Raw genomic sequence first — 23,684 nt, forward strand, 5'->3', positions numbered from 1 at the left:
ATCTTCTAACAGCAGCCAAGATAGCCCTCGCTCATCTTTGCAAGCACCCGGAGGGCCCCTCGATTCCATTGTGGTGGGCCAAGTGCTGGGACATAGTCGTAGCGGAAAGGGTCACAACACTCCGTATGGGCAATCTCAATCCCTTCCGCAACACTTGGGCACCATTTATGGACTATGCAGAACGCTATCCAGCTCTTACGCAAAAGCCCCCGACCGCCGGCTGGCTAGACTGAACTATAAACCGACGTATTTTTCCCGAGTCAGGCGTCGGCCTGTTTGCCTCCCGATTCCGCGGCCCAGTAACATATAGAATGAACTATGTGATAACTTATGATTTTTCTCATCTCTGTAATGAATTGTGCCTTCTTAAGCTGTTGCCAACATAGAGGGTCTATTGTTTGTTGTCTTCTTAATTGATAAATAAAATATCTATGTTGAAAAAAAAAACACAAAATCACTTATAAAAAACGGAAAAAAAGATGTTTCTATGGAAGCGCCTTTAAACAAAAAAAAAAGGCTCTTTTAAGAGCTGCCACAACAAAGGATGTCCCCCTACCCTGTTTGAAAGTTATTCCTCCACTTCTGCTGCGCACGCACAGCCAAAAAGTCAGCGAATATTGCGATAGTTGCAGGGTGCCACGTGTTAGATACACCCATTTTGCAGACGATGGGCATAGAAATGGGCCTGCAGAGGCTACGGGATTGGTCAATAAGGTTTCTGGGTCTGGTGTGTACACACAGACTGTGATACACGGTGTATGTGTCAACAGAAATACAGAGGGTGCGGTTACGGCTGTGTGTTTGACGAGCCACAACATGCAGGTTTTAGGGGAGTTTGAAATACATTGCCTGAAAGCGATTGGAAAACACTGTGCAGTGGCTGCTCATTTTGGAATCTATCATGTGGATGTGTACTGCTATGGAGTACCTACAATTAAGTGACTGATTTTGGTTTGTCTGTGTGACACTTTGATGACACGCAATCATGCCGATATTATGGTTGTTCATTATGGAGGGAAAATGGCACAGCATGTTACACGAGGTTCAGTGCCATTTGCTATGAAGGAGGCACTTGCCCAGGTCATTTGTTTGTTTCCGATCTCTTGCATAACTCTGTATCGCATTATGCAGACACTGATGTGGCTGCGTCATTTTTTATTTGGTCCGCAAATGGAGAAGGCACGGTACATTGCGAAGAAGTGAATTTGTGCCTTTGTACGACATGTGCCAATGGTGTACTTCACACATGGACATATGATGTTTCACAGCATGTCGACGCATGGCCACTTCGGCAACTGTACAAATTTCCCCAGCTAGAACGTTCATCTTACTATGGCTGCCATCCCGATTTCTGCACACCCCATCCAAATTGCCTTGGTGCTCTTCTTGAAAGTAGTGAAACAATTGTTGTACTTAGTATTGCGCACTGACACTTCAAAACGCTGTGCGACAGTAAAGAAACCTCTTTCTACAGCAACCCCCTTTCCAACCGATTGAACTACAGTGCATTTGCACAGTGCCACGCCTCCCGCCCTGCATCCGTTCATTGGTAAATCCATTGTTCTTCTATAAAAGCTGCTTTCTTAATTTTCCTTTTTTCCTTTCCCAGTTCATTTCCATTTCTTATGCTCTTCTGACGCACGCCACACAAGGAACGGCGGGAAAGGCCCGGTACAGAAGGTGCAGCACCTGCATGGATACGATAGGGGACGTGCTGAGAGACGCAATTATTGGGTGGCCCTCACCTACATAGGCGCCAGTCATTGTCATGCTCCCGGAAGGACCCTGCCCACGCACTTCCAAATACCTTCCCTCTGTAAAGTAGCGCGTTGCAGTACATGCACAATACAATGCCCTTTGCTGAGTAAGGGTGTGTAGCAAGGCATATGGGCTGCAAGGATGTTTTAGAGCTCCGCTGCCCTACAGGAGTGCCCTTCTTGTTGCCCGCAGCAGACTTGCCAAATGATGTACATTATATTACCCATCGTAATTGTTGGAAGGAAGGTAGACTGCCCACTGGTCCCTTGTGCTTTAATTTTAGTTGTTGTCACATGCAGGACAAACACTTTATGCTGCGCCATTAGTCTTAGGAGTAGCATTCACAGAGATGCATACATTCTGGCATACAAGAATGTTTACAACTGGAAACACAGCTTCATTTCATGGAGCAGAAAGCCATTTATTTTGTGCGACCAATGCAGCTACAGTACTTTTCTAACCACCACTAACATTGTTTGCACTCTGCACATTTTGCTGTTTGCTTACTTGCCTTTACATGCACTAGTATGTGCGTGACCAAGCCGCACTAGCTTTGTCATTTTACAGACTCACTACAAACTGTCCCACCTGCAGTTACGTGTTTTCTTCAACTGTATGACCCGCAGGCGACATTTTCCATCACACTACTCAGTGCAGACACAATGTGTCTGTTTCATGGGTCATTGAAAGCCCAGCAGCACATCAATCAAATTAATGCAATATTTAACATGCCCACGTTCCCCAGCACTCCACATAAGGAGGGGTGTGCTGGCTCACTGAAATAAATGTAAAGGGCATGAAAATCCCTCTTTACCCCTTGGGCACAGTAGTTCACCCCCAAGTACATTAAAGAGAAAATAACTGGGAAGCCCAAAGGGGCAACCCAGCATAAGTCCAAAGGTTATAGGAAATAGAACTCCAGTCACCCACTATGGAGAGCCATGAAATGGTCACCCATACACATAGTAAAAGGCTAGGTGATAAGAGTTAAATAGTTTCCCCTTCACCTAGAGGCAAGGACAAATAATTACCAAATCCAAGTAAAAAGTTCTGGAATTGACACAGGACAGCAAGATTATTCACATTTATGAAAATCTTACCTAGCAGGCACTTTTAAGAGTGGAGCAGATGGTTACTGCTGTACTCTGTTAGGCCCTTTGAACCTGCATTGAATAGAGACAAAGGGGTGTAGAAAACCCTGAGGGCAAGAGAGAAATGCAGCCTGAGATGTGCTTTCATTGACCAGGATCATATAAATAGCTAGCTTTGCTATACAAGTGTCAATTTAATTAGAAAACCTACAGAATTGCATAGAAATACAGCATTTCTTATTTTATGCCTTCAGACAGGGATCTCAAGATATTGTGACTTGGTTAATCCCAATGCATCGAAAGGAGTGAGCACCAGTCGGGGTCTCACTCTGGTAAAGAAAGTCTGGTCTAGCCGAGCCGGAAGCAAAGCTAAGCTTTGGAATCGGGAGAGTTTTGAAATGTTGCGGGTTCAGTTAGTGCTTCCTTATGTGTTTGTAACATTGGCATCTTCTTTACTTTGTGATTCGTTCCAGGATTCTACAAGGTAAGGAATCAGGCCCTTGACTTTTGACAAACTGGGGGCTGATGGGGACCCAGGCCCTAATCACAGGGATGTTTCCATTCAGTTATCCTGGCGGCCACCCAAACAGTTTACACTGCCGCATTTAACTTTTACAGTTTTTTCCCCGGAGTTAGTCAAGTGAAGATTTGTTAGAATCCTAAACACCTTTCACAAACTGTTATATTGGTATTGACAACTGTAACCCTGCTGTGCAAGGTAGGCAGTAGCCTTGACCATTTATGGCCACTTCTGTCACACTTGCACAATAACCCTGGTCCTAGGAACAATGTCTAGCCATTTGATTTGGGACTGGCTTTTACATGGGGCAACTCACACAATACACTATTGTAGTCACTAAAAGACTGAACGCCCACTGGAGCTCACATAGCCAGCTCTTAAGAGACCTTTACAGGGGAAACAGGGTATATGATGCACCTAGGCACTAAGGGCTTAGGGTCTCTTGATAGGAACATGTAGTTTTCCTTTCTGTGATGAAGCCTCAAAACAGAAAACGTTGGATAAGCCTGCACCGAAACAGTAAAAAATGCAGGGCACTCACATTGGAGTAGTAAGATGGGACTTTCAGTCTCACAACACAACATAGGAGTAACAGTTATTGCAGGCCCCATTCCTGGAACACCCAACTCTGGAAAATCCTGCAAAAACATTTGTGGAAGCCTTTGGTTTATATAGTAATTGAGGACAGTGGGCTTCATCACGACCTCGGCGGTAACGCCGGCGGTATTAGCGCGGGGGCTATTAGCACCACCGCCATAGCCCCCGGCGCTAATAGCGCGGGATCATGAGTTGGGCGGACTTGGAAGTCCCCATTCCCGATTGGGCTCAATGGGGAAATTTCACGCTCATACCGCCGGCGGATTTCCCGCCGGCGGTATGAGCGCAAATTCTCGGCGGATTTCACACCAGCTCAGAGCTGGGTTGAAATACGCCGAGGCCCTGATTCGGCGTACCCTTAAATCCGGCGGTAATAGCGCTACCGCCGGATTTAAGGGTTAGCGCCGAGGTCATGATGAGTCCCTGTGTGTGGAAATCTTGTTTAAGGACTGAAACTTTGCTACCTCCCAGGATGGCTACCATTGTAGTACACTCTAGTCCTATTTATTTAATTCATTTGTGAATGTGTGGTAAAAAGGCAATGGGTGAAATGTGTTATGTTACGTGTATTGTCATAGATCCTACAAGCATTGTGTGAACTGATGACTACTGCAACGTTCAAGTCCTCCTGTTTGATAATCTATGTTCTATTTTCCATGTCTCAATAGCTAAGGATATCCAGGAGAGAAGGAGTAAGCTGATTGTGGATAGCGTCACGCAGTTAGAAGGTTGGACCATCCGGGCCCAATTGAGTAACTATTCGGATCTCGTTACCACACTGGATTTAGCCCCACCTACGAAGAGAGACATGAAGTGGAGGGAGTCTGGGGTGGTGCAGAAGCTCCTCTCCTTGCCAGCTCAGCCGCTGTGGAACCAAAGAATATTGACGGTACAGCACTTGGTCCTTCCAGAAATACGATTCTTTATCTGTGGCTATACTAAATAGATTAACTTTTTAACGGCTCCACTGTCATTTTCAGCAGTGTTGCTATGTTGGGATTGCTGATAACTAAAAAGTGAAATTTTCTAGTTATGCTTGACATTTGGTGCTAAGGGTTTTTCTGGTGACATAAAGGTGCAACCAGTTGACACTTAAGTATTAGACCAAACTCTCAATGGTAAGGTAGCTGAGCAGTTACGCTTAGCCTAAGGCTTGGTGTGAAGTACAGTTAACAAGAGCAATGTCTTTAAGGAACAGAGGTATACACAGGTTACTACAAAATATCCTATTTTCGACACATTCAATGGATCTATGTACTTATTCAGCATTCTCTTTGCCAATGTTAAGATGGATTTCTAGAATCTGGCCTGGTGGACAGATTTTAAGAGGCCACCCTAGTTATGACGAACCGGGAGCTCTGAGAGGTTAGCTAAAACACAATCAAGGCATTGTGGAGAGCAGTTGAGGCTTAGTCTCAGAGTGTGAATGGGGCCAGTATGGCACACAGTAATTCAATTTAGATGGTCAGTTTCAAAAGTAGTTCTTTATTTTAGGCCATATGAACACACTGAAAATTAATCCAACAGGTAGTATTTTGACATATCATTAGAACTTGACAAGGCTCTTAACAAAACAAATACCCCTAGTTTAGTTTAGTTTCTTTATTTGTACCGCGCACCGAACCCTGAGGTAACCGGGCGCCCGATACTTAGAGACAGTTACAACATGGCAAAAAATATACAATACAGACTGTGAAATAACAACATTAAGTCTAGTAGACCAGGTTACAAGATGGTCGACAAAGACATGCGGAGAAGAAGTACATTAAGCAGAATTTTTGTTGGCAAGCCATGTTTTAGTATTGGCTCTAAAAGTCCAAAGGGAGGGTTCTGCTCTAAGGGTTAGAGGCATAGCGTTCCATAGTTTGGCAGCTAGGACCGGGAAGCTGGTGCCACCTGCTTTTTTTAGGGAGAATTTGGGAATGGAAAGGCAATGTGAGTATGGCTTTCTAGTTGGTCTAGTAGATGTGTGATTGTGGAACTTGTCTGCCAGGTATTTGGGTGCGTCATTGGACCGGCATTTATGGACGATGACGAGGGATCTGAGTGATTCTGTCTCGTACAAGGAGCCAGTGAGCGTCTTGCCTGATGCTGGAGATGTGGGCTTGTCGGAGTAGACTGAGGGCAGCTCTGAGGGCATTATTTTGAGGCACCTGTAGTTTGTTCAGGTTGCGTTCTGAGGTGCCGCGAGTGTGTTACAGTAGTCCATTTTTGAGAGCACTAGCGCTCTGGTGAGTGTAATGCAGCTGGAAGGAGATAGGAAAGGTTTGCAGGCGTTGATGAGCTTATTTGTATAAGCTGGGGATGAGGCTGTGGCATTCCACCTGTCTTTTGAGCGAGAGAGTAGAGTCTAGGTAAACCCCAAGGGTTTTAATTTCTTTGGCTACTGTGATAAGGTTACCGTCTATGTTGATGGACGCGTAACGGGGGTCTAGTTTGTTTAGCCGTGGTTGAGAGCCGACAAGAAGGAACACGGTTTTCTCGTCGTTGAGGCATAGACCGTGCTCTGCCATCCAGGCTTGGATCTCCAAATATAGGTTGTTTTATTCTGGTGGAGTCCTCATCGTAGCACCCTGATAGGGTGATGAGAACCTGGGTATAGTCAGCATAGTTTTGTGTATGTGACACCCAGGTTATCTAGGCGGTCAAACAATAGCTTAGTGAAGATATTGTATAGGGTCGGCGAGACGCACGAGCCTTGAGGGACGCCGCAGGTGATGGGGACAGGGAGTGCTGAGGCCCCCGGGGCGAAAACCCGGGTGGTTCGGTTGGCTAGGAAGGACTGGATCCAGGCAGTCGCCGGTTAGAGAAGGCCGCTGAGGTCATCAGATGTTCCATGAGGATCTGATGGTCGACGAGGTCGAAGGCTGCTGATAGATCAAGCAGTCGGAGAATGGCTAGATTACCCTTGTCCTTTGCCTCGTCCATCTGAATTTTTAGGTTCAGTAGGGCTGACTCTGTTCCGTGCCTTGGCCTGAAGCCGGATTGTCTGAGACCCAGGAGGTTGTTGTCTTCCAGGTGCTTCTGTATTTGCAGGTAGGCCACTCTAAGATCTTTAGGATGTAGGGAACGGTGGTGATAGGCCTGTAGTTGGTTGGGTTATTGGGGTCTAGATTAGGTTTTTGTAGTAGTGGGATGACCCAGGCCTCTTTGAGGCTGCTAGGCACTGAACTTGATTTGAAGGATGCATTGATAAGGGCTGTTATGAAAGGGGCCAGAATGTTGGCAGCTTCCTGGATGATGGGAGCTGGGCATGAGTCCCCTTGGCATCTGGAGGGTTTGAGGCCCTTAATGATGCTTTCTACTTCTTTAGTGGATACTGGTGAGAAGGAGAAGTGGGGGCAAGTGGGAGTTTTGGGAGTGGTGGACGGTTTGTTTTTTTGGATAGGCTAAGCTTTTTCTGTTCGATTTTGGACTGTAACATGGTGATTTTGACTGCTAGGGCTTTTTTGAATCCTCTCACACCCGTCTGCATCTTTCACGCAGGTTTCTGCCAGTGTGGGGGGGGATTCGAGTTCCCTGAGGATATTGAAGAGCTCTTTTGTTTTGGATTTGGCGCTCTCAATTCTGTTGTCATATGTCTCTTTTTTGGCCTTGAGGATGGCGGCTTTGTAGGTGGAGGCTGCTATCGAGAGTTGTGTTTAGTTGGATAGGTTGGGTGTTTTTCTCCAGGTGGCTTCTGCGGCTCGTTTGGAGTTTCGGAGGATTTTTAGCTCTGGTGTGAACCATTTGTTCATGTGGGCTGCCGGTTTGGCTTTGGTGAGTTTGAGTGGAGCGATGGTGTCTACTGCTGATTCTAACGTTTTGTTGTAGAGGTCAGCAAGTTTCTCCGCATCTAGGTTAACGTAGTTTGTGGGAGTAAGGATGTTGTCTATAAGTGGGCGGAGGTTTTGTAAGGTGATGTTGCGGTTATTTCTGGAGAGGGTTTGAGGGATGATGGTTGGCGCGTTTGGTTGTGATTTCCCTTGGATGGAGAAGGAGATGGCGTGGTGGTCAGACCATGCAGTTTGCTCGTTTTTTGTGATGGTCATAGAGCAGTTGAGGTCCGCTAGCCAGTCCAGGGTCCTGCCTTTGTTGTGGGTAGGGTCTGTGATTCTGAGCTTGAACCCTAGTTGGGTGATGGTGCTATCAAGGAGAGCGCATTGGCATTGTTTGGGTTGCCGAGACCGAGGTTGAGGTCGCCAAGTAGGATAATTTGAGATCCTGTTTTGGTGTTGGTGGTCAAGAGGTCAGATATCTCTTCCCCAAATGTGGTGATGGGGCCTGGGGGTCTGTAGAGGAGGTGTACTAGTACGGTTTGTGTAGCAGAGAGTTGGAGCTTTGCTGACAGAGGTTCTGCAGAGCGGAAGCTGGGCGGTGGGGTTAATCTAAGGCCAAGGGATGTTTTGGCGATGAAGGCTACTCCTCCTCCTTTACCTATGTCCCGGTCTTTCCTTAGTATTGAATAACCTTCTGGGATGGCGAGGGATAGAGCTGAGCCCGCTGCTTGGTGCAGCCAGGTTTCAGTGATGGCCAGGAAGTGCAGGTTGTTGGCAGAGATGGGAGCAGGCATTGATGAGGGCGCCCTTGATCAATGGCTGTTCAGAGGTGTTCAAGGGGGCTGTTTGGGTGATGTTCAAAATTTGGGCGGTGTTAGCTTGATTGAGTGTGGGATGAGGGGAATGTCTTTTGGTGAGAGTCTTGGGGGTCATGAGCCGAGAGCCGAGTCTCAGGTTTCTATCTTTCAATGTGCAAGGGTTCCAAGGAGTGGGCGGAGCAGCAAATCGGCAGATCCATTCTATGGGGCTGAGGGTGCCGTTAGGCTGGTCAATATGTTGGGCCTCGAAAAAACCCATAGTCGAGGTGTATGAGGGATGTTGGATTGGGTTTGTGGCAGGTGGTGGTGGTGTTGTGGTGGAGCAAGGCGAGTGTGGCTGTTAAGGTGAGAGTGACTAAGTAGAGGTTTGCCATGGGTGGTCAGTGTGAGACCTGGATGTAGTTGGGTGAGGTTGACTAGATGGCAATAGAATAGTTTGGGGTGGGGCGGGAGCTGCCTTGGTTGGGATAGGCAGGAAGGCAAGTAGTCGAGATCAGAATAAGGTACAATAGGCAGGCACAGTGGTCAATAGACTAGGGCACAGTGGCTAGCAAGTAGGCACATTCAAAGTGAGGCGCAGTGGTCAGTACAATGGCTAGCAAGTAGGCACATTCAAAGTGAGGCACAGTGGTCAGCACAATGGCTAGCAAGTAGGCACATTCAAAGTGGGGCGCAGTGCTCAGTAAAATGGCTAGCAAGTAGGCACATTCAAAGTGAGGCGCAGTGGTCAGCAGACTAAGGCACAATGGCTAGCAAGTAGGCACATTCAAAAGGTCATGCTTGCGGCAATACAGAGGAATATGCGAGATGTGCATGATCGGGTTCAGCAATAAGTACAGGGTAGGCAGTCTGCATTTGGATGATTAGATCAACGGGAAGTGCATGGTGAGAGGCCGTGGCCGGGAGTCGTGGTAGCTGCGTGAAGAAAGCAGAGGTGTGTGCAAGTATCCCTTAACGGCAACCGAGCAGATCTCGGGCAGCACATAGACAGACTTCAGCAATGTTCAGCGGTGCGGCTGTTGCACGGTACAGCAGCTAGTGTCAAGTTTGGGGCGTGGGACAGCGTGCCTGCAGCTGATTTCGTTTGCAATGTACAGAGTCTAGTGCCGACAAAATATGGCGAGCGCATGGAATAAACAGCAGGCAGCAGAGGGCTCACGTGCAGTCAATAGGGGAGGCACGATTAACTTTACTGTATTGATAAACGGTGTTAACGAGGATGCGAGGATGATGGTTGGGTAACAGATGAGCATTGAGAGCCTTAAATAAAGATGTTGGTGTTACCTTGACGGTGGGCAAATGCAGGAGCCAGGGGGGCTGGCGAGCGGCCACGGCAACCACGGCAAAACAGGCTCAAAACAGGAGTTGGCCTTGCCCCCCGTGGGCCTTGGAGGGAGTGGGCCGGCTTTGCCTGCCGGCGGCCAATGGGAGCGGATATGGGCCCTATGACCAATCTGCTTGCTTCAAGGGCCTGGACTAGGTGGATGGTGCTGGATGCATTGGGCAATCGGCCATCTTGGAATGTTGGGTACCTCGTGTACCTTGATGGCGGCGGCGGTGGGCTAGAATAGCCTTTTAGATGTATAGGCGCATGTATTTTCCTTTCACAGGCTCCGGGATCAATGTGTGCTCGTCTCATGAAAAGTGAGCGCTTTGCAAATGATTTTTGCAGGGTTAAGCGAAGGGCATCAGCGCTTACCAGAAATCATGGTTAGGACTGCTGGGCAGCTGGTGTGTTTCGTGGGTCCTCTGCTCCTGCATGGACATGACCTGGAGATCCTGCTCGACAGGTGGGAGGTGGGGACTGCTGGCAGGCTCAAAACAGGTGGTAACAACTAAGGCTCAGCTTCCCCCAAAAAGAAACGGCGCTCTCCCCACCAACGGACACCTGCATGAGCAGATTAGGCTCAGGTACAAAGGGTCGGGGGAGTTGAGGGCCTACTATGGAAACTATACAAAGGTGAAATATGCAATATAAAAAATATTACTGCTAATGCCTTCCAATCAACTATACAACCTTTATTACCACCATTAGGTGGTAAGTTGTCACTGGAAGAATTTACTGTTGCCTTTAGAAATGCTATGAATAACGTGTTTGATATTCTTGCTCCCTCTCGCCCGGTTAAAAACAAAAACGCAAAGGATATAAACAGTTTTTCTCCTGCGCTAATTTCTGCAAGGAAAAATAAAGTGTGAACGCCATTGGCGTAATCACCCCTCTCCTATTACCCTGGCAGCTTACAAAGCAGCAGTTAAGAAATATAAGGACTCTACATTAGAAGCTAAGCAATTATTTCTTAATGAAAGAATTGAGAATGCTTCCATTAAGTCCAAAGAACTTTTCTCAGTTCTACAGGAGCTTAAAGGCCACGTCATAGAATCTATATTAAATATTAACAACGACTGATGTCAGGATATAGTTTTTGTAAGAAAACGTAGCTTCATCAAGCACATATCAAGGAAAGAATTGTATCACAATCCTTAGTTGAAGATAGTGATTCCAACTCTGAGGGGACCTGCTCAAGAGGTAGAACCCTTCTCCTTCACTAAAATGTCAGAACAGGAGGAAGGGCTCAAACCAACATCATGTAAGGGAGACATATTTCTCTCTACACTCTTCAAAGAATTTGCTAATATGCGTACGCCATGGGTTGCAGAACTTGTTAACCGCTCCTTTGAAGAGGCAGTTGTTCCTACTGCTATTAAGGAGGCTTGGATCACTCCACTTTTGAAGAAGGATAACTTAGATCCCATGGCCCCAGAAAATTATCGCCCTATTACTAACATTCCTTTTATACAAGATTCTGGACAAAATTGCTTATATTCAGTTCCAAAAATGTGTTGAAACTAATAAGATTCTGGCTAATGAGCAGTCTGGATTCAGAATTAATCATGGAACAGAAACAGCGCTCTTGGATCTGAAGGCCAGTATTATAGAAATCATAGAGAAAGGCAGTCCTGCTCTTCTGCTTTTGTTGGATCTATCCCCTGCATTTGATTTAGTTGACCATAATCACTTGGCAGAGAGATTTCTGAATATAGGCCACTGCTCTCCAGAAGCAGTACTGTGGCTAAAGTAATTTCTTGGTCCTAGAAGCGCATGTGTAGCCAAGGGTTCCTCTTAATCCCAGAAAGTTTCTGTTGATTGTGATGTCCCTCAGGGATCATGCCTATCACCATTACTGTTTAACATATATATTAAATGCCTATGTGAGATATGCTAAAATCCATGGGCATATTATTTGCAAACTATTCGGATGACACCCAGATAGTTATTAAACTATCTGGGGTCTATAAAGATGATCTTGCAACTATCAATAGAATCTATGTGGCAATCCAGAAATGGGTGGCCTTAATTTCTCTTGCTCTTAATGATAAGAAAACAGAGCTATTGATTATTAGCACACCTAATAGGCTGAAAAATCTATATGATTCTTATAAGACTTTTGAGATAGATGGCAATAATATTGCAGTATCTGAATATGTAAAAACCTTTGGAGTGTTCTTTGATGTACATTTGACCTTTCAGGAACACATGGCCTATCTTAAATCATCTAGTGCCTTTCTTACACACCTTCTTTGGCAACTACGTCCTTATCGATCCGAAGCTAATAGAGCATTATTTGCAGCAGCCATTGTAAATACTAAATTACTACTGTAATAGTCTCTTTATTGGCACTACCAAATCCAACATCAAGAGCCTTCAAACAATCCAAAATGGAGCAGTTCGGGCTGTTTGTGGATTGAGTCATCAATCACATATCACAGAACATCGTAAAAGATTACATTGGCTCTCCATTGAGCAACGACTGACCTTTAAGGGGCTAGTTAGTCTTTAAATGTTTATTAGGTAGTGCTCCAGAATACCTTAAAGCCAGACTAAAAATGGCCACACTTAAACGTATTTTACGTTCTAGTAACCAGATGTTACTGACTCAACCACGCACAATCATGAAAAAACTAGGCGGAGCAATTTTTGCAGCCTGGGGCATAAAAAATTTGAATAGGATCCCATTTCATCTGAAACAATGTGCAACTCTACAGCAGTTCAGAAAGCGTTGAAGACGTTTCTGTTTGAAGGATAAAATTGATATCTGCCCCTTAAACTCCTGCCTCTCTTTATGACATTGCCTGTCATTTGATTCAAAATGACCTCTTAATCCCCTTTTCTGAACTTATCTGTTTCTCATTGTCTTTGTCTATGTAAGCGCCCTGAGACTTTGGGTGAGCGTTGAGCTACATAAAAAATGACTTAGTTAGTATTATCGCACCATACAAATATATTTCAAAGGGTTGCATGTGATTTTAACGAATCACAAAACAAAGTATACATTTTTAACGAACCAAAAATATCTATAAAAAAATAACTCATTTTGCTTTTCAGTGTGTCCCCCGCCCCATTTATTTTTTATTCATACGCAGCTCCCCATCCCCCCAATGCTTACTTACCCCCCTGACTCCGATTTCCCAGATGTCTTTGTGGAGTGTCTGAGGGTTGCTGGGGGCTTGATCATCCGCTGTTGGTTCCAGTGAGAGGTACTGGCAAGCTGGTAATGCAAGATGCAACCCCTGTTGGGGAAATAATGCAGAATCCAGCAATGCGCAGGCCTCCTTAGTACACTTCGCTGGATGGAGGCAGAGGAGTTCCAGCGACGATCACGGTTTACCGGCGAAGATGGGAGTTCTTCCAGTCATGGTCACAGCAGCTGCTCCAAGACCGGTTCCCTTGAAGGTGGGAAGCTAATATTCAGAAAGAAGGTGCCATGTGGCACAAACTAATGACTACCAAAGGTTCGGACTTGAGTTCGGAACAGCGACTGTTCTGGCGAGGTTGACCACGAGAGAGCTGGTCAGTCTACCAGGCAGTCCAGGGACACTTCCATAAATCATGAAGGGCTGGATCCTCGAGTAGGCGTCCAGACTAGTTGGTCCCACTATTCCAAGGGCTGAAGCACTGCACAGGTTCTCAGGCAGAGGTTTAGGGATTCACCGGACCGGACAGTGGAAGGGATGCTGGGCCACTTTAGGAGTTGTCTTGAGCAATTCTTCAAGGGCTGTAGAGGTCCTCCTTTTATACAAGATTTGAGCAGGAAGCAAGCCCAAGTCCAACAATGGTAAAGATCTGCACCATTCAAACAACTAGTAGTTGTCCACTCGGGGACAAATACTGGTTTTACATCCACCCCAGTAACAGACTCTCTGGCACCAAGGATGTGGATTGGTAGTAGACAGTCCCAGGCCCCTTCCTGGGCCACGCACAAACAAAAGGCTCACTAGCTCATGAAAGCAGCAGTTTTCCCGGGCAAGTGTATGACCTTATAAAGACTTTCCTGACCTGAGAGGGCAGGAAGAAGGCCAAACTACATTATGGCCAAAGAAAAGCAAAAATCTTGTGGCACAGCCATTTTAGGGCACTGGCCACGTTCAATAGCCATACGCAAACACAAATGTGCACACCAAAAAAATGTTGCAAAAACAGTAATAATGTAACTGCTGTGACCAGCTTGTCTTAAGGCACATATAAAAGTAACCAAAAATCCTCTGTGTAAAAAGCTAAGGCGATATAAACGTATTCTCCTTGCACTGCATTGTAAGATGCTGTGTGCAATGGTAAGAATACAAAAATTCAAAAGGGAAACAAAGTTGAAATTACTGATAGTATGAAGGACTGATCAGTTTCCCCATTAACAAGTGAGCAAAAGGCAAGTGAAGCAGAAGGCTTAACTTACCTTCCAAAAAGTCAGGACAGGGTCAAAAACAGAGCAAAAAGAATGAAGTTCCATCGGAAAACTATGGAGGGAAAGTTGCAAAAAGAAAGTCTTTCCTGACAGCCATACATTCACTTCGTCACATTCACCTTTTCATAGCTTTATTTCTCCACCATGGGGTCTGGCATGGATTCACATGCTCATGAATATCCCTCCTCGTCAGGCTGGGTATCCTCGGTAAAAGAAAAAACTGTTTCACTTTCACTTTAAAATTGTATTTCTCCTCTAAACGAATCACTGTCCTCTGGGTCATACTGCCCTCATCCAATGACCGTCCTCTCCCTAAACTCCACCCCTGGAGGCCATCTTCAGATTTTGACCACACGCTTCAGTGTTGGGAGTCCTCGTTGCTCTCCAAGCTATTTCCGTGCTATTTTGAATTTTTTCCATTAAAAGTTTTAGAATTTTGACAGATTTTTTGCTTGCTACACTTTGACGAAGGACAGAGACAGGCAGCAGGTATCTGCTGCCGGCGAAGATCTTCATCCACTGTCAGATCGACATCACAGAGTTTCGAGAAGGCCCGGCCTTGGGCCTACTTCGTGCCTTTCAGCCATGACTGAGGCGAAGAAGGAAAGCAGAAGCCTCTTCAAACTCTGCACGAAGTGTGGATTAAGAAACGTATTCGGGGAATATCGACCTCATAAATGCTTATATTGCCTGCATGAGGAGGGATGCGAGGTGTGCCGTGGTTTCTCAAAGAAAAAACAAAAAAGACTGCTACCGCCGACTGTCAGCGTGGCTCAAAGCTGAAGCCGAGCAAGGCCACTGACTCATCCTCCAGGCAGGGTCAGCCCTCATCCAGGACCGGCCGGTCCAAGGAGCGAACTCCCTCTGGTAGGAGGTTGAGATTCTTTGAGTATGCCCCGCTCGCGGGGGTCCAAGAGAAGGCCATGGTCTGCTCCGCTGGGTTTGCCGCTGATGTGGGTCCCTAGTCCGCAGAAGGCGATCGCCATCACTGTCGGCCTCCACGGCGAGCCTGCCATTGAAAGGGGCCTCTTCTAAGAGAAAGTCCCTAACCTTGTTCAAACTCTATGTCCGCAGATAAACCGGCGAGAGACAACTCTGGAGAGGACTTGTCAAAGCGAATTAAGACCTTGCAGCCTGCCAGGTCAACAGAGTCAATGTCGGCGCCGTCAATGAGGGTTGACAGCGTCCACCACAACAGTGTTGAAGAAGAGTGGTTCTGTGACGGAAGTGTCTGCCACGACCACCCCACGGGTGTCCTTACCCCCAAGGCGAGATACGGTTGCAGAGGCAGCAACCACTCTGGGATCAGGGGAAAGACCCGGCGGCCGCCTGAAAGGGAGAAAGACAGTGCCCCCGGTGAAACCTCCCCAGTACGTGGACCCACGGGCTGCCCCAGCTCGACCGGAGCAGATTTATGCAAGTTCCGATGAGGGAGACAATCTGCACAACTATTACGACACAGATCACGAAGGGGGAGGGTCTGGGGGCGGTGGACCTAGGTCCCTTGCTTGCAAGAGAAGACACGTCGGCCCAGACCCTACACCACTTGCTCCTTTCACCCCTATACCGAGGCACGTGTCGCTGGATATTCTAACCACTCTGCACACATTGGTCACAGAAATCCAGCAAGGCATGCCCTCCACAGACCCTCGAGAGCTTCTGCAGAAGAGATATTTTAAGCGGGGGCACTGGTCCTCTGCGTTATCCGATCCCTCCACCACCAACACCTCGTCGCAAAATGACCCCACCTGGATCCTCTGCACACGGACACGGCTACCGCGGTTACAGGCACCGACAAGGACGATGACTTTATCACGACTGATGGAGAAACACCACATGCGGACAAGCCCCATAGGGCCTCGCCACCAGACGAAGTTGGATCTTTTAATTCCATGATGTCATGGTTCTCTGAGCTGTTTTAGTTGGTTCCCGATGAGACTAAAAAAAAGGGTTCCCGTACCAGCGGCGCGGGTCGAGAAGAGACCATCAATGTCTGTTCCCTTTCTGGATGACATCTGGGTGGAAGGACTGGCTTTAATGAAAAACTAGAGTACGGCCTGCCCAAGCGCGACAGATTGGAGAAAAAGTACAGGGTACCAGATTGATCACCCAGGTGCCAAAGGTCTCAGCCCTCGCCCGACTCGGTGGTCTTGGCCGCAGCCAGGAAGCACTCGGTGAGTTAATCGTCAGCAGCCATGGTACCTCCGGACCAGGAGGGGAAGAAGCTGGATGCAATGGGCAAGAGGATAATTCCAAAAAGCAGTATGTTGCATATTTTCTCTGGAGGAGGGGTCAGATTTGTTTTTTTTTTCTTTTTTTTTTTTATATTTGCCTTTATATGGCAGAATAAAGCACTGCTTTTCCAAAAGTTAGCTCCCTAGACTGGGAAGCATCCAGGTTATATAATTTTGAGAAGGTGTGTAGCGAAGACCAAGTTGCTGCTTCGCAAATGGACCTTATTGGAACACCTCTTTGAAGGGCCGTGGAGGAGGCGATGCCTCTGATGGAATGAGCCCTTAACCCTTTGTCAGATTTCCTCGGCAAATACTTGACCACGTAGTGTAGCCGAAGATATCTTCCTAACAATGTCACTGACTGGCCGCCAAATATCAGACAGACTGAGACATTCTTTGAAAGATGGAAATCCACGAATAGTCCAGAGGAACCCAGTAGACGCCCCGAGGTTCAAACAGCAAAGGATGTCAGCCAACTCCAGAAACCTATAGAAAACACCCCGATTAATTATCAGCACACTGCAAGGTAACAGTCGTAGAGTACTAAGTATTAGAACCAACCTTTTATGGTAGGAAAACAGGAGCCGGTAAGAAGTACAAGGAAATCTATCCTCCTAAATTCTGCGACAAAGTAAGCAAAGACAAATATGATAAGAGGAGGAAGTCTTAAACCTTCGAGTGAACAATGTGTATTGTGTATGATGTACCTTACCATGGACCCCAGGAAGTCAGCAAGAGAGATTAATCGAGAGATGCCGTATCCAGGTAGCAACAGCCCAACTGTGCCCGACGACACGAGGATGCCTTCGTAGAGTCACTAGTTTCACATGGAGAACCCGATGAAACGAGGACGCACAGAAAATACACCCAAAATGAAGTCTCTAGACAAAGGTGTAGGTCTGGGGGAAAACCGTAAAGGGCTGAAGTTACGCTGGGATACAGGCACCTAACTTGAAAGGTCGTAGTGAAGAGAAGGTCAAAACAGGTCCGGTACACTTGATTCGTAGAAAGCACAGAAAACACTGCACAGTACAAGTCTCCAAAGTCCGGGACAAAAAAAAGAATAAGAGCAGCTAATGAGAAAAGAAAATTGGAATATCAGCAAGAGATGATTTTTCTTTTTCCGGATTTAGCACACAAGACAGAGAAGGGAACAAGACATTTTAACAACTATAAAAAGGTTTTGTTGCCCGAGGAGTAAAGGCAGCCACCATGCGCCCTACCAAACTCAAGGCCAAATGGACAAGGAAGGAGAAGTAATTAATTTTTTGGGATAATGAGCAGGCCGAGGAACTCTTAAAAATAATACCAGCAGTGGAAGGTAAAGGCTGAAAAAAGAACGATGGCAGACAAGCAACTGTGAAGATGCTACGAAGTGTTGTAATGACTGTTTCTGATGTAAACCTTTGTTTTTGATTTTATTCGCTCTGTCTCCCTACTCTGGAAATAACATGCATTGATAAATGTGTTTTAAGATCACTAGAGCAGGGTCAGCAACCTACAGTGGAACATCTAAGCTGTTTTCTCTTACCAGAGTTAGTTTCACATGGAGCTTAAAAATTGAGGGTGTGGGCCTTTGAAGATATTACACCCTCCACCCCAATAATTTTAGGGAGGTCAACAGAGAGGGCATCATGTAGTTATGTTGTCTCATGAATATTTATGTATATGAAGTCTGTTGGCCCTTTGCAATATGGGCATTTTCATGTCATAAAAGAAATTTAAAACAACTCTCAGACACTCAAGATAGTTTGCCACACATCTGTACTAATTGAAGCTTCCTCCATGCTGTGGACGTCTATCTAAAATCAACCGTTAAATGTAATATTTGCGTAAAACATTGTTTCTCCAGCATGCAATCTTTCACAGATCAGGCTGTGAATCTTCGGTAATAAAGCAGTTTAGCTTTAAAGCTTAAACTGCTTGTCACTTTTATATAGCCTACTAGCTGTGCCCGGCCACGCGTTGCTGTGGCTCAGTCTGGTTAAATGGAAAAGAGAAAGCGCAAGTTTCTAATATGTTTAATTTCACAATGCTTGTGGGTATACAATATTTTTTGTTGTTCCATTGTCTGTGCGGATGTAGAGATTCTGGTTTGCCGACTGTAGAACACAACATATAATTGTCCATCTGAGAAGCAATACATGTCTAGATCTAAACCGCACAATTGTAAATATTGACCTTGAGCTTTGTTGATGGTGATTACAAACGCAAGTTGGCATGAATTGAGCTGTTATGATTACTGCGCCGAACGATGTCATTTGGAAGCATGAGTTGTATTTCCTGATGTTAGATGGGAAATGCTTTGATTCAGTGGTATATCCGGCAAGCAAAGTTTTTAATGGCTCTGGCGGTTCTCCAAGTTGAGGCAGTTTAATTTTCCCGGCGGCGCAACACAGTCCTTTTCATTTCAGAGCCTTGCAATAAGGACACACTTCAGTCATAGTGCTGATGAGAACATGCCGACTCAAACTATAATCATCAGCTGGGTTGTACCGGAATGCAAGGCGATTGTAATTGCGTGCTTGCTGAGCACAGAGTCGTGTTTGACGCTGACCTGCTGTTTCTCGTTGATATCTTTTTGCCACTATCAGCCAGTCGCGTTCATTCTGTTGAGAACGATGCAGATCTGAAGCTGCAGAACACGATCGCCGTGCTCACAATGTGCATCCTGAAGTCTGGCTGCACATCGCTGTGCTGCTTCCTCTGCACGTATTTGAGCCATTCTAAATCGGAAACATTGAATTTGAATGGTAAAATATTTAGTATAGCGTGTGTTGCTTTTACGTCGACCAGATGGTGCTGTTTTTCCGAAAAAGCATGGAAATGTTTAGTATTGCATGTGTTGGTTTTACGTCCAACATATGCCGCTGTTTTTCAGGAAAAAGCATGTTTTTACCTGTCACAGGTGTGACATCTATGTATGGTAAGTATATAAAAACACGCGCATATTCGAATGCAACGTTGTGTCCAAATTTCAATTTCAAAGCAATCGGTGCAGAACCTTCGGAGATTTAAGATTTTGACAAACTTACATTTACATTTTTATTTATACAGATAGATTGCTGTCACTTTGGATCATACTGTCCCAGCCAATGGCACTAGACCTCCTTACCTTCACCCCTGGAGGCCATCTTCAGATGTTTTACTGTACGTTACGTGTTGGAAGTCCTTGTGCTTTGCTCTTCGAAATTTCATCCGTTTTTGGTATATCTTCAACATTTTTTCTCATCTGGGACTGCCGTTAGTGGAAATCCGTTCCCGGTGAAGGTATGGATATAGGGAGATCTTCTAGCTGTGAGAGGCCTTCTCGACTTTGAGGCCTCCTCCACGCGGCCATGGTGGACGCCAGCAAGAAGACCCTTTTCAGGCCCTGCTCGAAGTGTCACCTTAAGAACATTTTTGTGGACAATCGACACGAAAATGTATAGATTGCCTGCACCCAGATCACGATGTGGACGTCTGCTCTATTTGCTAGTCCTTCTCCACGAAGACACGGATGGATCGTCATAGAAGGTTGGTGACTTGTCCAGGGGTTGGTGACTTGGCCAGGGCCTCTGAATCGGCCTCACTCCAAAGTCATGCCGGTGTCGGGATGGGCAGATCTATGGAAAAAACTCCCTCTGCAAAGAGATTGCGGTTTCATGAGGACACTTCCCTGAGGAAGAAACCAAAAAGGGGACATGGCATAAGTCGCACCTCGACTGCCCTTCCGTCGACAACTACGATGGGTGTTCAACATTGCTCAATAGGGTCACACCCTAGAATTTCTCAAAAAATCTCCTTCCATTCCACCAATAAACAAAAATAACAGCATCTTCCCCTCCACTCACAGGAAGTTCGGTCTTTGCTAAAAATATAAGGGGGCTATAGAAGCAGTACCATCGCACCTCCCGGGCTTTGAAGTGTACTCCAGATACTTTGTGGTGAGAAAGAAGTACAGCGAATGGAGACCCATTCTCGATCTCAGGCAGCTCAACAAGTTCCTAAAATCGCAAAGGTTCTGCATGGTCAAGATACAAGATGTTCTTGGCCAGCTGGAGTGGGGAGATTTCCATATTCCCATACACCACAAGTAGAGACGCTTCCTTCGTTTCATGGTGTAAGGCAAGCATTACCAGTTCAAAGCCGAAAATCGAGCCGAGCCCAGGAGTCTTCACAAAATGACTAGCTCTGCTGGCTGTCCATCTCAGCCGCGCAGGCATTTACAACAACCCCTACCTAGACGACTGTCTAATACGTGCCCTCTCGCAAACGTTAGCTCTGCTGCACACTGAAGAGGCCATCCGATGCCTGACTTCTCTGGGATTCTCCATCAACTTTCCAAAGTTATGCATATCGCCGTCTCAGACTGGGCTCACATCTGGACACAATGCAATGTCTGGTGTAAGGAAGGCATGGTATCAAACAGTAAAACAGAAGCAAGAGATCACAGTTCAAGGGTGTTTATTGAACTTCAATAGGGTTTGAAAAACTCCTATCTAAACCTAAATCTAAAGATGGGAGCAAGCTACGACCATCAAATAATAATAACGCAGTCTTAGTGGTGTCTTGTCAAAATAAAAGGGGCCTATACTAATAAACCTATTGCTAATTCTTCTAAATACAAGTAGTGTGGGAAGCAATGTTATGCAAAAGAAAAGTGTTCAAGAAATAATATGTCAGCATATTCAAGCCGTTGGCCTCCCTTCCCCACGTTTTCAGCACGGGACAAGGCACACTCGAGCTTAGCACAGTCTCTGGCTTCTCTAGCATGAGGATACAGTTCAAATCTCAGTATCCGGGCCTTCTATGTGAATGTCTCTTTGCCATTCAAAGTCTCTTACTTCAGACGGTCTGATGCGACAAAACATAAAAAAATTCCATTCTCCTTTAGATTCTCATGTACAACTTCTTGGGTGATTTTTAATTCATCCCGGGCCCTCCTCCTCCGGGCTCAGACCCACTTTAACGCAAAGCTTTCAATTGATCTCCTTCGGTCGGCCTTGGATCAAATCCATTTTATTTGTTTTTTTCATTTTTTAACCACAATATAACTTAGACTTTAATAAACAGGCACACAATAATATACAACAGGATCATGTCTGTATGTCGCCCTCCCTCCACCCTTACCCCATCCTATACACCAGCTTGCTTTTATGCCACATTGACTGACTGCTTCCTAGTGCATTTCCATAATCTGCCTCTCAAGACGGGGTTACTGTTGCCGGCGTTTTGGTGTGCCTTGAGGCCATCCGTTCCTGCACCATGTACTTCCATGAATCTTAATCTGTACTTTGTTCGCCTTGGCATCCACGAGCCGCCTTTTGCCACACTGCGGTTTCCGCTAGTGTCCATTTCTGAAGGTCGCTCCACCACTGGTTTACTTCGGGACCTTTATGCATTTTCCAGCCAATCGCTATGCTGCATTTCGCCAAAATGTATACCAGGTCCTTTATCTTGGTCACATGTCTCGCCCGCTTGGGCTGCCCAAAAAGGCCTTCGGAGAGCCTGTGTCCAAGGTGATACTCACCTTGGCTAAGACCCCAGCTATGTCATTCCAATACTGTCGGATCTTACCACACACCCAGAACATATTTATCAAGTCTGCATTAATCAATTCACATTTTGGGCACTTCTGTTCAGTGGCCATGTCAAATTTGGCTATTTTCATGGGGGTTAGGTACACCCTATGTGTTACGTACAATTGTATTAGCTGGAGCTTCGCGTTCCTGGACACTATCTTATGGTAAGCCAGTGTTCTACCCCATGCTGCATCTGTCAATTCCTCCTGAAAGTCTACCACCTAACTACGCCTAGTCTGTAGCAGGGTTTCCGCACTCTGGGACATTAGTAGCTCATATATCCTCAAATATCCTCGATACCGCGTGCCCCCCTTCTGAAATATCATAACGTTTCTATCTTGTCATCTTCATGTGGCAATCCCTATTCCCGACCATTTCCATTTCAGTGTAGTGGTGAGCGAGGCATGTATTAGTTGTTGCCCTCAATGTATGAAGAGAGTGCACCAAAGTCCATCAGCGTACCCTGTCGCAGTAAATCTCCCACTGTTATTACTCCCATGGGCTCCCAGTATTTCCTCACATGTAATCTGAGTTGAGAGTCTTCCTCTTTTAGCGTCACTAATTGGTTCTGGGGGGGAGTATGGTGTGGTTCTCTTTAAAAAAAAAAAAAAGCATATCCCCATCTGCTATATCGACTTTCCTAGCGCTAGCAACAGTGGGTGTTTCGGGACCCGCTGCCCTGCCGTCCATCTCCTTTAAGAAGAACAAGGTGCATTCCGGCTGCAGCATCTGCGTTTCCTGGGTCTGCTCGTCCGACAGCCAACTTGTGACGAACTGCAGCTGGCACGCCATGAAGTATGCCTCAAAGTTTGGTACCCTAATACCTCAATCTTCATACGGCCTCTGCAATTTCGCCAGTGCCACCCTGCATCTTGTGTTATGCCATAGAAACCTTTGACATATTGTGTCCAGTTTTCTGAAGAAACCTTTCGGTATATTGTATGCGATATTAGTAAAGAAATGTGAAAGCCTCGCGAGTACCACCATCTTCAACAATGCTGCCCTCCCCATCACATGGAGCAGTAACTTGGCCCAAAAAGTCATTGATTTCTCAGTATTATCTACACCCCTCATCGTATTCTGCGAGTATTCTGTCTTTGGGTCATGAAAAATATCCACTTCCAGGTATCTAAATGAATTCACTGCCCACTTAATCGGTAGCACTGGCAATTCCTCCAGTGATTTCCCTTTGTACCTAGCCAAGGGAAACGAGCACGATTTCTGCCCATTGATCGTGATGCCGGCCAATTCTGCATGTATCTCAAGTACATCTAAAATATACTGCAAGTTGGTTTCCGGGTGCTGTAAGTATAGCAGCATATTGTCAGCATATAACGACATCAGGTTATCAGTGCCCCTCACTACTAGACCTGCCTCCCGGGATTCTTTCCTGAGGTTTGCCGCTAATGGTTCCCAGGCCACAATAAATAACATAGGTGACCATGGGCAGCCCTGCCTTGTGTCTTTCTCCAGCAGCCATTGGTCAGAGATATTGGTGCCCGTCCTAACCCTCGCTATTGGTTTGCTTTATAGCAGGCGCACCCATTTTATGTATATGGCTCCCATGCCGAACCTCTGCAGTACCTCCAGCAACAATGGCTATCTC

The 23,684-nt window shown here is 46.1% G+C and overlaps 1 protein-coding gene across 1 annotated transcript in view; it reads left to right on the forward strand.

The window, feature by feature from the left end:
- LOC138567558 (uncharacterized) overlaps positions 1 to 23,684 on the forward strand; it is a 1,087,151-nt gene that overhangs the window by 783,661 nt on the left and 279,806 nt on the right. The window contains exon 7 of the mRNA XM_069645895.1: positions 4,635 to 4,855. Coding sequence (XP_069501996.1) covers positions 4,635 to 4,855 — 221 coding nt within the window. The remainder of the gene's footprint in view (positions 1 to 4,634; positions 4,856 to 23,684) is intronic.

This window comes from Ambystoma mexicanum, chromosome 2p, assembly GCF_040938575.1.
Source record: "Ambystoma mexicanum isolate Mex_15411 chromosome 2p, UKY_AmexF1_1, whole genome shotgun sequence".
Classification (NCBI taxonomy): domain Eukaryota; kingdom Metazoa; phylum Chordata; class Amphibia; order Caudata; family Ambystomatidae; genus Ambystoma; species Ambystoma mexicanum.